Genomic DNA, 13,761 nt, shown 5'->3' with positions numbered 1-13,761 from the left:
CCCAAGGCTTTCAGGAATTTTAGTGGTGGCAGAGGGGCATGAATGTTCCAGGCTGGGCCTCTACCCTAACTCTTCATTCTCAAAGCACTTGAAGTGCAATGGTTCCTGCTTTTTTACGCAGAAGCTGAGAGCTTTCTTACTTTGCCTTTCTGGAGAGCAAATGTCCTCGCTGGCCAGGCTGCAGGCTGCATGCTATGGGGGCTGTTCAGCTCTGTGATACCCCAGCCTGTCCATCAGTACAGGGAAGGCTTAGGCTGCCCTACTATTTCAATAAGAGTCTCTGTGCGTCAGTGACGTACAACACCTGTACTAAGCAAGAGGTGGACAGAGGGTAGCATGAAGACCCTCCTGTGAGGCAGCTTTCAGTCTGTTTCTTTATAAAATTTTTCTCTTTTTTTTTTTTTTGAGATGGAGTCTCACTATGTCGCCCATGGTAGAGTGCTGTGGCATCACAGCTCACAGCAAGCTTAAACTCTTGGGCTTAAGCGATTCTCTTGCCTCGGCCTCTCAAGTAGCTGGGATGACAGGTGCCTGCCACAAGGCCTGGTTATTTTTGTTGTTCTTGCAGTTGTCGTTGTTGTTTAGATGGCCCAGGACGGGTTCGAACCTGCCAGCCTCGGTGTACATGGCTGGCACCATAACCACTGTGCTACGGGCACTGAGCCCTTATAAGATTTTTCTAACACACTGCTATTCATTCATTCATTCATTCAGTGCAGTATACAGTCATAAACCGCAGTCAATGTGCTGTGTAAGATATCTTACACTCATTCCTCCTGCCTAACTGCAAATACTAATACATATTCTTTAACCTACCTCTCCCCATCCCTCCTCTCCAGCCTCTGGTAACCACCATTCTACTCTCTGCTTCTCTGTGATCAACTATAAATATTAGGCTAAGATCACAGTGTTTGTCTTTCTGTGCCTGGCTTATTTTACTTAACATAACATCCTCTAGATTAATACATGTTGCTGCAAATGGCAGGATTTCCTTCTTTTGTAAAACCAAATAACCATCCACTGTGCACACAGACCACAATTTCTTTAGCCATCTGACTGTCAATGGGCACTTAGGTTGCGTCCATACCTTGGCTGTTGTGTCCACTCCATGTGCTGGACTTGGGAGTATAGATATCTTCTTGATAGGAAGATTTCCTTTCTTTGCATGTAAACCCAGCAGGGGGATTGCTGGATCTCAGTAACACACCGGTCCTTTTACTGGACCCCCATGATTCCACAGTGCAGGAAGGCATGTGTCATGATGCTCACTTCACAGATCACCAGATGTGCTATAATTGTCCACAAACTGATGTGTTCAATCAGCAGTCCTTTACCCATTTCTTTTGGCTTTTAACTATGAGTTCCTCAAAATTTACCTCAGTAGTGAATCAAAAGAACTTCAAGGATCTCTAAGAATGGCAAGCCTCTTATAAAAGAATGCCAAACCCAGGTGACTGCCTATGAATAATGGTCTTCTGTGCAATCCCCTCTCCCAAACGATGCTGGGTGAATGTGATTCCTTGATGTATATTCATGTATAAAACACGTCTATACACACAGTGCATCCCTATACTCATGTACATGTATTTCTGTGTACTGTGCACAGTACATAAGACTGTGTTTGTGTGCATATCATGCCCATAACTCCCGGACTGTAGTTCTAGCACCTGACTCCCACCCGCTGTTTGAAAGTCAGCCCTGAGTACAGACGAAGTCAGGAGGAGGAGAGGATGCCAGTTCTCATCAGTGTTTCATAATTTCTAGACCTGTCTGGGGTCCACAGAACAGATGAAGAATCTTTGGCATTCAGAGACATTTCTACTTGGATTTGGAAAAATGAAGCCACCCCTTTCTTTCTACCCTGGTCTGGGGAGATGCCAAGTCACCACTGAGTGGCTGCTGTCTATGAGAAAGCTCAGGAAAAACCCTTAAGGGCTCACCCAGGCATCAAATTTTAGGTGTACATGGATGGAAACCCCCACGAGTTCTATAATATCTATAAGCCCTTTTGGAGATAAGATACAGAGGGTGTTTTTCCCTTCAAGTATGATTTAGCACTCTCTAAGGTTCAAAGGACAGTAGGTTCTTTATTCAAGTCTATATCCTCAAAACCATAAAAGGAGCTGCTTCTCTATTTTTAGGGAAATTAATCCAACCAGGATAATTACAGCAACCCATACTGGAATTTGATGACTCATCAAAAAGACAGGAAATAGAAAATGTTACATTCTTTTTTTTTTTTTTTTTTTTATTGTTGGGGATTCATTGAGAGTACAATAAGCCAGGTTACCCTGATTGCAATTGTTAGGTAAAGTCCCTCTTGCAATCATGTCTTGCCCCCATAAAGTGTGACACATTCTTAAAGGTACAGCAGAGACACTCCATTTCAGGGCACACAAGTCCTGTGGATAGACTTTTCATTTTTTATTCTATTTTTTTTTTTATTTTATTTTTTATTTTTTATTTTTTTGGCCAGGGCTGGGTTTGAACCCACCACCTCCAGCATATGGGACCAGCGCCCTACTCCTTGAGCCACAGGCGCCGCCCAGGATAGACTTTTCAAAGTCCGTCAGGGGATGCATGCCAATATTGTCTAAGATGATTATCAAAATAGTTGTGTGAGTCTTAGGCTTAGTCAACTGGGCTCTACCTGGCACAATTTCTTGGGTCTTTCATGTAGAATTATAAAAAAAAAAAAAAAGAAAGGCAAAATCAGCATACTAGGATAAACACAATGAGGGTTGGGCTAGTAGGGGAGAGAAAGGAAGCTAACAGCCTTCAGAAACACTGGCCTCACCCGGACAGCTTGCACACAGGTAACAATGCACCACTACAAAGGGAGCACCGAAATTATCTTTGTTTTTTGGAGACAGTCTCACTTTGTTGCCCTTGGTAGAGTGCCGTGGTGTCATAGCTCACAGGCGACCTCAAACTCTTGGGCTCAAGCAATTCTCTTGCCTCAGTCTCCTGAATAGCTGGGACAACAGGTGCTCACCACAACACCCAACTATTTTTTTAGAGACAGGGCCTTGCTCTTGCTCAGGCTGTTCTCGATCTCCTGAGTTCCAATGATTCGCCCGCCTCAGCCTCCCAGAGGGCTAGGATTACAGGTGCAAGCCACCATGCTGGGCCAGAAAGTACCTTGAAAGGCCACCAGTGTGCAGAGAGCCCTGGATTTTGAGCCCAAAGGACTTGCTCTGGCGCCCAACTTGCATGTATTTCCGGCACCGTTTCCTCATCTATGCAATGAGCAGAATAAAAGCTTCCCTGGTGACTGCAGGGAAGGGCAAACAAGGTAACACGTGCGAAACCACCAGAACAATCCGTATAAAGGCCTCCATCCTATCCATGTTTGCTACAAAGGGTCGAGTCTTGTGGGTGCACACTGGTTTCCTCCCCTTTTCAAATTCTCTGTCCTCTGCTGGGACATTGTAGTCCCTATATTCTCAATGCAGAAACAATCTCAGGAAAGCCCTAAGCTGAGTTAACTAAGGGAAAGTTTTCTGCTTTTCTCAGAAACGCTGTCTAAATACACACTACAGAGAAAATACTCTAAAATCAACCCAAGTGAAGTTCTCACAAATGTCTCTTTTACAACATTACTATGTAAGCACGTGTATGTAAAATGTTCTTTGAGAAAAGCCTATAGGCAAGGAATACAACATGAGTAGCCTTAAGAAATAGGAATTTTACTGGCAGGAAGGGTTTGGAGGTGCAAATTCTCCTAAGACAAACATGAGCTATAAAAAATGTAGTATTTCAGGGCAATTCAATATTTTCTTTCATCGCGGCTCAGAGCCTCAGCCCACATGCTAGAAGGAATGTGAAGCTGACTGCATGTGTTACAAGAGGAACTCCTTTTCCACACCAGATTTGGGGGACAGAGCAAAGGGGTGGTCGTGGACTACAGCAGAAGCAGGAATTCCTGCGCTGCTGCCCAGAATCTGTGCTAGTCTCTTGGCTGGAAGGACAACATTCCTGACGAAGTGCACAGCAGCAAGCTAAACCCGAGCGCCAGTGAACAGCTGCAGAAGACAGGCACAGGGACAAAGGACAGTGCAAGCTCAGAGGGGTCCCTCTGGCCACCTCCAAAGCCACTGTAAAGAACCACTTACAAGGTTAAAATCCACACCACCTAGGCTCTCCAAGGAAAACTCAATCAGCGGCCTAAATCTCTATTTGCTAAGAGAGGTGGGAAGATCTGTTATACCGGGTGATCATTAGAGGAGCAGGTACACTTTTAACTATAAAAAAAAAGAGCAGAAGTAATTCATTTATTTAACTCAGAAATGGTTATAATCTGAAACCTTGCAATCTTCTTACACAACAACTGTTTTGGCAAACCCCCCATGTTCCAACAAACATTAAACTGTGCTTGCCATTTGTCTAAGGAATCTCGCATTAATAAACATGAAGAAGACCACTTTTACCTCCCACTCCCAAGGACAGGACAAAACAAAGACCAGCTGTATTCATCAATGGGCCCTTGTTCTGCACATAAAGGCTAATTACATTTTGCTTCAAGCCTACACATGGAAAACTTTACTGCTGCTGTCCCCGTCACAGTGAGCCCGTGCTGTCCCAGCTGACACGCAGTGATAAGGGCACACAATGGACTGTGCCAGAGAGCAGCCTTGGTGCCTTCAACCTGCAGCCTCCTGCCTGTGGCAATGTAAGTGCCATGGAATGGCAATGTAAGCCCTCAAATCCCATGGGGAGGGGACGCCACGAAGGTCAATCTTCTCCATGGCTGCAAATTTTATTTATTTATTTATTTTTGTAGAGACAGAGTCTCATTTTGTCACCCTCAGTAGAGTGCTGTGGTATCACAGCTCACAGCAACCTCCAACTCCTGAGTTTAGGCGATTCTCTTGCCTCAGCCTCCCAAGTAGCTGGGACTACAGGCACCCGCCACAATGCCCGGCTATTTTTTTGTTGCAGTTTGGCTGGGGCCGGGTTTGAACCCATCACCCTCGGCATATGGGGCCGGCGCCCTACCCACTGAGCCACAGGTGCAAATTTTAGAAACATGCACCAAGCTCTGTTGCAAGCTTGCCAGAGATGGCAAGCTGTCTGTTCTAGGTGCTGTGCATGTGTGTCTGATCACTCTTCACATCCACCCAGGGACTTGATGATTGTTATGGTCATTGCACCGGTGAGAAAGGAAAGGTATGAAGGTCATAGCTTGGCCAACGTCGCACAGGGAGTAAGAAGCAGAGATGAGTCAGCCTGTTTCTAAAGCCCATCTTCTATTTTATCTCCCCAATTCCCTGCCTAGATTCCTCAGTGACAAATGTCTAAGAATCCCTCCTTTTGAAAGGAGAAAAGAAATTGCTTTTGGAATGTTATAAGACCGTTTATGAAAAGATTTGTCCCTGAGGGACTTATGTTCCTATGCATTAGCAAAAACATGTTTGCTCTAATAAAATACATGTCAGTTGGACCTGCAGCAGAAGGTAAAGTAATAAACCTTTCTTGGAAAACAGAAGGGACAGGAATGCAGAGGAAGGAGCTCTGTACGGGAGCTCTTGGACTGAGGCCACTGCCACCAAAGAAGTAGTCCAGGTCTAAGCATCTCAGGTCATTCTTCTCTTTTTTTTAGATTACTCACTCTGGGAACAACAGTAAGTGTTTGGCCCTTGGTGCCTTTTATTAGCATCTGGTCCCTTTCTGGCCTGGGAAATGTGCATACTCACTATACCATTCTACTCCTACAGGTGCATTTGGAACTCCTAGCAGGCCCCCAAAGATCAGCCTCACTCGACCTTGTGGTTTCACAAACCTCCTGTAAATTCAGTTTGACTTAAACTCATCTTCTAATCTCAAATCCTACACCCCCCTCTTTAGGGAGCCTTCCCTGATGCTTCCCTTCACTCCAGCTGTGCCAAAGACCTTTCTCTCCCCTGCAGTGCCCACACCAAAGGCTGGTGAAAGCAGGTCAGGCCGGGGCTTCCCTGTATCCCTTTGCTCTCCCAAAGGCCACAGCTCCCCTCAAGGGGGTGGGGGCTCACCTTCCAGGTTCCAGTTACCTTTCCTTCCTCTCGCCTGTCCACACCTAGGCAGAGGAGCAGTCCTGCTAGTATGGGCCTCTGGACACTGTTATCTGGGGTGGCTTCCCTCCTCCCTGCCTGCACCTCTGCAAAGAGACCTAATACTAGACTCTCTTCTCATCATTCCAGTGGGAGTCTCCTCCATGGAGACCCTACCTGCTCTGCATGGCTGAGAACCATGAAAGGCTCTGGGTCTGTAAGCTCAGCACCTGGGCAGGACACAGCAGAGGCCTCTATGAGACTCTGTAGAGTCAATGAACAGGTTGTGTCCACCACTCACTAGAGTGAGTCTCTTCCTCTCCAGGAGCACCATGCCGCTCAGCAACACTCATCCTTGGTGAGAAGAGAGCCCAGGCCTGTAAGCAATGAAGGGACAACAGTCCAGGGGGAAGGCATTTTACCTGACAGAACAATTGATCCCTCATACTTTTTTATTCTTTTTTTCCATTTATTACAGTTTGATAAAACTGAGCAAGTAACGTAAAGATTTTCATCTATTTGGATTTTGAAGGGAAAAATCATTTTGGCCTTTAAATACACTGATATGATGGGGTGTACCAATCTAGAAATGCTTCTCACTGAGCCACACTGACCAACTGTTACGTGATGTCAGGGGTCAGGGTTGTATGAGCGGTCAGTTTAGAGTTCAAAGAGAACCAAGCCTGTGGTATTTTCTGAGTGACTTTGCTCAACCAGGTGACCATCCCAAGATTTAATCTTCTTATCTGTAAAAGGACAGGGGGGACTGTTAAGGAAGGAATAATAGCCCAGAAGTCAGTGTGTCTATCAACAGCAACCAGAAGAATATTGAAGACTAAAAACCCTCCCCACCTCCAGAGCCCTCCTGAGGAGCAGGGGCCCAAAAGGTAGCTGAGTTGTCAGCTGGCAGTTCTGGTTGACAACAGTGAATCATCTACCAGCACTAGCCAGGTCACAAGTGGGTAGGGACAGAAGACAGACTGTCTGTCCTTTCCTCTTTGGCTGATGAAACCTCAGTGAATGCAGGAAAACTTCAAGTCCTTCCACAGCCCTGAGCCCCCAAGAAATGTTGATGCCTCCTTGACCTCAACTCCTAAAACAAACCAACAAAACACACACAGATTTTCCTTACAGAAGCCCAGTAAGAAAACAACTTATGAATCTAAACCATGGACGAGTAATCAACCATCATGTGACAATTGATGTACTTGGCTGTCGCTGCCAGTCTTATGTTAACAGAAGTTTCTTTTCCCCAAGCGGATGATATCCATGGCTCGTGGAACCACCCTGCCCTCCCCACGGCCCACCCCCCGACCCCCGTGGTTCTGGGAGAGCTTAATAGGAGACACCAGCAGCTTCAGGAAGCTCTTGTCATACTCTGAGCAGTGGCTTTCAAAATGAGATGGAGAACTGCAGGAAGACCATTTTTCACAATGTGACCCAGGAATTATGCTTACATTTTTTTGATTTTATGCATAATTTTAAAAGTATCACAAAAAAGTACCTTAGCTTTACTATGAGCCATAAGCCATGACATTTTTTGTTCTTTCAGCATGTTTTCTATTCCATTTCATTATTCACTAAATTTATTTCACAATTGTGACCCATAGTTTGAACCACACTAGCTTAGAGGGGCTTTGGAGGCTGGCTGCAAAAAGTTTTTGTTTTTGAAAAAATATTATTTTTAGTCAACAAATTATAATTGTATAATTCATAGCTTACAATGATGTTTTGATATATGTAGACAATGTGGAGTGATTAAATTAAGCTTGTAAACATCTGTCACTTCACTTACCTATCTTTCTTTACCGGGGAGACATTTGAAACTTACTTAGTTATTTTGAAATACACGTTTTAATTGATTATAGTCACCCTACTATATAACAAATTTCAGATCTCAAAATTTACTCCTCCTATTTGAAACTTTGTACCTTTTGACCAACAGCTTGTTTCCCCAGCTCTCCTGTCACAGACTCTGGTAACCACCACTCCACTCCCTGCTTTGGTGAGTTTGATGCTTTTAGACTTCCCCTGAGTGAGATTTTGCAGTTACTTGTGTTTCTCTGCCTTGCTTATTTCACTTCACATAATGCCTTCCAGTGTCACCCACAGTGTTGCAAAATATAGGATTTCCTCATTTTTTAAAGGGTGACTAGTATTCTGTCCTGTGTATGCACCTGTTCTTTATCTATTCATCCCCTGATGGACATTTATGGTTGATTCCGAGATACAGTATGGTGAATAATGCTGTGGTGAACATGGATGTGCAGACATCCCTTAGACATTCTGATCTCCATTCCTCTGGGCACATACCCAGTAGAGGGATTACTGGATCATACCACAGTTCTATTTTTAGGTGTATGAGGAGCCTCTACACCATGCTCCCTGATGGCGATATTCATCTACATTCCATCAACAACAGACAAGAGTTCCCTTTCCCTGCATTGCCATCACTCGTCATCACAAAGTTTTTAAAAAAATACTTAAGAGGGCGGCGCCTGTGGCTCAAGGAGTAGGGCACTGGTCCCATATGCCGGAGGTGGCGGGTTCAAACCCAGCCCCGGCCAAAAACCACAAAAAAAAAAATACTTAAGAAAGCAAACTTTGGTTAATTATAGATACGTAATTATGGATTCACAAGATATATGTATGCTTTTCAGAAAGAGGTATTTTAATAAAAATAATGAAAACTAGTGAAATAATGAAACATACCACCACCACCAAAGCCACTAGGAATTATGTCAACAAGCAAAAAAATGTGGACAGTAGTAAATGAATCATGGCATTAGCACATTATCTACCAAACTATTTTTTTTTTTTTTTTGAGACAGAGTCTCACATTGTCGCCCTTGGTATAATGCCGTGGCGTCATGGCTCACAGCAACCTCAAATTCTTGGGCTTAAGCGATTCTCTTGCCCCAGCCTCCCAAGTAGCTGGGAATATAGGCACCTGCCCCAACACCCAGCTATTTTTATGTTGTAGTTGTTATTGTTGTTTGGCAGGCCCTGGCTGGGTTCAAACCCGCCAGCTCTAGCGTATGTGGCCAGCACCCTAGCCGCTGAGCTATAGGCAACGAGCCTAATCAAACTATTTTAGAAAAGAGATGCTACAAATGGAGAACAGAGCAATTTAAAACAAATACTGAAATGTGATATTCCAGACCGAAGTAATTTTTTTTGAGATGGGTTTTCTTTCTGTGGCCCAAGCTGGAGTCCAGTGGTACCATCGTAGCTCACGGTAGCCTTGAACTCTTGGGCTGAAGTGATCCTCCCTCCTCAGCCTCCCAAGTAGCTGGAGCCATAGGCATGTGTCATCATTCCCAGGGAAATAGGATAATTAAAAAAAATCAGATTTACTGAAAAAAAAAAAACAATCTACTTAATAGAATTAAGTCCAAGAAGAAATAATGAAAACAAAACAAAACAAAACAAAGATGATACACTAGCTGCAAAGGGGACACAGACAGGAGGGCTAAGAGGTGCGTCAGGGGACTGAAGCTGCATCCTAACAGTTGGCTTGGCTGCTGCTGTGACACATCTTAGGGGAACCTTGTGGGCTGAACATCTGCTGTGCCATCAGCAGACCCAGTAGTGTTCTCAGACAGCAATGCCCCCAGGTTGGAAGGAGTTAATTCCAGAGCCACTGCTCTTTCTGCAAATCTTCCCTTAGAACTGGCTCATTCTGTACACATAAAGTCACATTTCAGCACCCCGAGATAAGAGAGTAAACCATCTGGCGACAGTATTTTAGTCCTTGTGCCTAAGTTTTATGCTCATGTCAATACTGGTTCTGATCACCAGGCTGGGCAGCTCTCAAGGTCTTGGGCCACTAAACAACCCCAAGGGTCAAGAGCCCATCCCTACACGGTGTGTGGAAAGCAGGGGACCAAGCAGCCTCAAAGTCCAAGGGCAAGTGTGATGGGGAAGAGAGACACTGAGCACCAGCAACTCCAGAGCACAGGAGCCTGGGAGGAGGTACCGCCCTTCTCACCAATGCCCTCGGAGGCACTGTGCTAGCACAGCAGGGAGCCTTTATTATTGGAATAGGACAACCTGAGAGACAGGGCTGCTGGTAGGCCCACAGGTTTCTGTGGAAGCATTCTACAACAGGAAAATGTGGTTTAAACTCTAGCCTGGTATTGCCTGCTTAGACAGTGGCAGAGGAGGCCATGACTAAGGGCATGCTCTGCTGCTTCTTCAGATTTTCACAATTTATGTTAACATCATTTCTTTCCTGGTGTTCTGCATGGAGGGTAGGCTGTTAAGAAGGGATCCACTTGTGGTGGATCCCTCTGATTTCCTTCTGATAAGAGCTGGGTAAGGAATAAGCCTCGTGTGACTCTGCTGCCCAAATGTGTGAAAGTATGCACAGGTATGCTCAGTGTTGTTAGGTGACAGTGACCTAATACACCTGCATGAGAATGTGCTTCTTCTGATGCTGGCCTTCCTAAGGGGCTCTGGGAGATGTGAAGAATGCTGGCATATGGGCAAGGTGATGAGATTTGCCCACACTAAGCTCCACAAACAAATAGTCCTGTATGTCACATCTTCTTTAAGCTGACTCTATCCCAAACTTTCATAGAAAAAATAATAGATTTGATTAGTCTTCACAATAATAAAGGAATGGAGTTTCACCTGAATGACTGTTCGGCAAGTGAAAGAACTTGTGATAAACTGATGTAACTCACGGGAGTGACAACATGTCCCTACAGCTATACAGAGGTCACGCACCTTCTAAAACCTGCCCTACTTTGCAAAGCCAATCCTTGAATTAGCAAAATCAGGGGATACCTGACTAAATGCATGCAGGTGGAGGAAGCCCAGGAGAGACTTACTTTGCAGTAGTTTCTTCATCATATTTGGTTTTCAGGTCAAATAATTCTGTACGAGTTTTTTCCAGGGCTGAAAGGCAGAGGACATAAAACCATGATATAAGACATTAAATTAAATTAAAAAGGGGAATGCATACAAGTAATATAATTTCATTTCAAAAGAGGTAGAGATGACAAAAAAACAATGAATGGAACAGAAAATCCCCTTTCACATCTGCCTTACCTCATCCCAAGCATCGACTCAGAGAACTACTGTTAATAGTGTGTAGATTTTGTGCTTTAAAATACATTTTATCATTTAAAAATATTTTCACACATTATCTCATACAGATACACATACGCACACATACACAGTAAAACTTCTGTAAGCTAGAGGAGGAGCAAGATGGCAGCCGAGTAACAGCTTCCTTGCATCTGGGCACCGTGAGTTTGGGGAGATAGGACTCCAGGCATCTCTGGCTGGTGGGATCTGCCTATCATCACCCCTGAGAGGATACAGGGAGTCAGCAAGAGACGTCTGGACCCCCAGAGAAGGACCAAAACAGTGGAAAACCGGCAAGTGGTCGCGTGTGTTCAATCCGTCTAAACCCTCCCGCAACTTCCACAGGCACGAGAACTTAAAGAGCAAGAGGAGTGAAAGGAAAATTAGGGCAAGGAAACAGATAAAAGAAATCACTCATGAGGAAGAATCAGCAGAAAACTCCAGGCAACATGAAGAACCAGTCCAGAACAACCCCGCCAAGGGACCATGAGGTAGCTACTGCAGATGATTCCACCTATGAAGAAATGTTAGGAATGACAGAAAGGGAATTTAGAATACACATGTTGAAAACAATGAAAGAAATGATGGAAACAATGAAGGAAACTGCTAATAAAGTGGAAAATAACCAAAAGGAAATTCAAAAACAGAATCAAATAAGAGATGAACGATATGAAGAATATAAAAAGGATATAGCAGAGCTGAAGGAAATGAAACAGTCAATCAGGGAACTTAAAGATGCAATGGAAAGTATCAGCAACAGGTTAGACCATGCAGAAGAAAGAATTTCAGAGGTAGAAGACAAAGTTCTTGAGATAACTCAGATAGTAAAAGAGGCAGAAAAGAAGAGAGAGAAAGCAGAACGTTCACTGTCAGAATTATGGGACTTTATGAAGCGTTCCAACACACGAGTTATAGGAATCCAAGAAGGGGAAGAAGAATGCCCCAGAGGAATGGAAGCCATACTAGAGAATATTATAAAAGAAAATTTCCCAAATATCACCAAAGATTCTGACACACTGCTTTCAGAGGGCTATCGGACCCCAGGTTGCCTCAACTCTAACCGAGCTTCTACAAGACGCACTGTGATGAACCTGTCCAAAGTCAAGACAAAAAAAAAAGATTCTGCAAGCTGCCAGAAGTAAGCGCCAGTTGACCTACAGGAGCAAATCCATCAGAGTGACCGCAGACTTCTCTAATGAAACTTTCCAAGCAAGAAGACAATGGTCATCTACCTTTAATCTACTTAAACAGAACAATTTCCAGTCCAGAATTCTGTACCCTGCTAAGCTAAGCTTCAAAATTGACGGAGAAATCAAATCATTTACGGATATACAAACATTGAGGAGATTCGCCACAACAAGACCAGCTCTACAGGAAATACTTCAATCTGTTCTGCACACTGACTACCACAATGGATCAGCAGCAAAGTAAGAACTCAGAAATTAAAGGACAGAACCTAACCTCCACACTGATGCAAAAGATAAAACTAAGCAATGGACTCTCACAAAATAAGACGAATAGAATACTAACACACTTATCAATTATCTCAATAAATGTTAATGGCTTGAATTCCCCACTGAAGAGACATAGATTGGTTGACTGGATTAAAAAACACAAGCCATCCATTTGCTGTCTGCAAGAAACACACCTGGCTTCAAAAGACAAATTAAAGCTCCGAGTCAAGGGTTGGAAGACAATTTTTCAGGCAAATGAAATTCAGAAGAAAAGAGAAGTTGCAATCTTATTTTCAAATACATGTAGATTTAAAGCAACTAAAGTCAAAAAAGACAAAGATGGTCACTTTATATTGGTCAAGGGAAAAATACAACAAGAAGACATTTCAATTCTAAATATCTATGCACCCAATTTAAATGCTCCCAGATTCTTGAAACAGACCTTACTCAGTCTGAGCAATATGATATCTGATAATACCATAATAACAGGGGACCTTAACACTCCTCTTACAGAGCTGGACAGATCCTCTAAACAGAAATTAAACAAAGATATAAGAGATTTAAATGAGACCCTAGAACAACTGTGCTTGATAGACGCATATAGAACACTCCACCCCAAAGATAAAGAATATGCATTCTTCTCATCACCCCATGGAACATTCTCCAAACTTGATCATATCCTGGGACACAAAACAAATATCAACAGAATCAAAAGCATTGAAATTTTACCTTGTATCTTCTCAGACCATAAGGCACTAAAGGTGGAACTCAACTCTAACAAAAATGCTCGACCCCACCCAAAGGCATGGAAATTAAATAATCTTCTGTTGAATAACAGATGGGTGAAGGAAGAAATAAAACAGGAAATCATTAACTTCCTTGAACATAACAACAATGAAGACACAAGCTACCAAAACCTGTGGGATACTGCAAAAGCAGTTTTGAGAGGAAAATTCATCGCTTTAGATGCCTACATTCGAAAAACAGAAAGAGAGCACATCAACAATCTCACAAGAGATCTTATGGAATTGGAAAAAGAAGAACAATCTAAGCCTAAACTCAGTAGAAGAAAAGAAGTCTCCAAAATCAAATCAGAGATCAATGAAATTGAAAACAAAAGAATCATTCAGAAAATTAATGAAACAAGGAGTTGGTTTTTTGAAAAAATAAATAAAATAGATAAA

At 43.4% G+C, this 13,761-nt stretch overlaps 1 protein-coding gene across 4 annotated transcripts in view; it reads right to left on the bottom strand.

The window, feature by feature from the left end:
* CUX1 (cut like homeobox 1) overlaps positions 1-13,761 on the bottom strand; it is a 383,513-nt gene that overhangs the window by 121,783 nt on the left and 247,969 nt on the right. For all 4 annotated transcript variants that reach the window (XM_053554218.1, XM_053554217.1, XM_053554216.1 and 1 more), the window contains exon 8: positions 10,865-10,931. In XM_053554218.1, the coding sequence (XP_053410193.1) occupies positions 10,865-10,931 (67 nt within the window). The remainder of the gene's footprint in view (positions 1-10,864; positions 10,932-13,761) is intronic.

The sequence above is a fragment of the Nycticebus coucang genome, chromosome 12 (genome assembly GCF_027406575.1).
Source record: "Nycticebus coucang isolate mNycCou1 chromosome 12, mNycCou1.pri, whole genome shotgun sequence".
Lineage (NCBI taxonomy): Eukaryota > Metazoa > Chordata > Mammalia > Primates > Lorisidae > Nycticebus > Nycticebus coucang.
The sequence above is the reverse complement of the archived record's forward strand: the minus strand, read 5'-3'. Positions and strand labels throughout refer to the sequence as shown.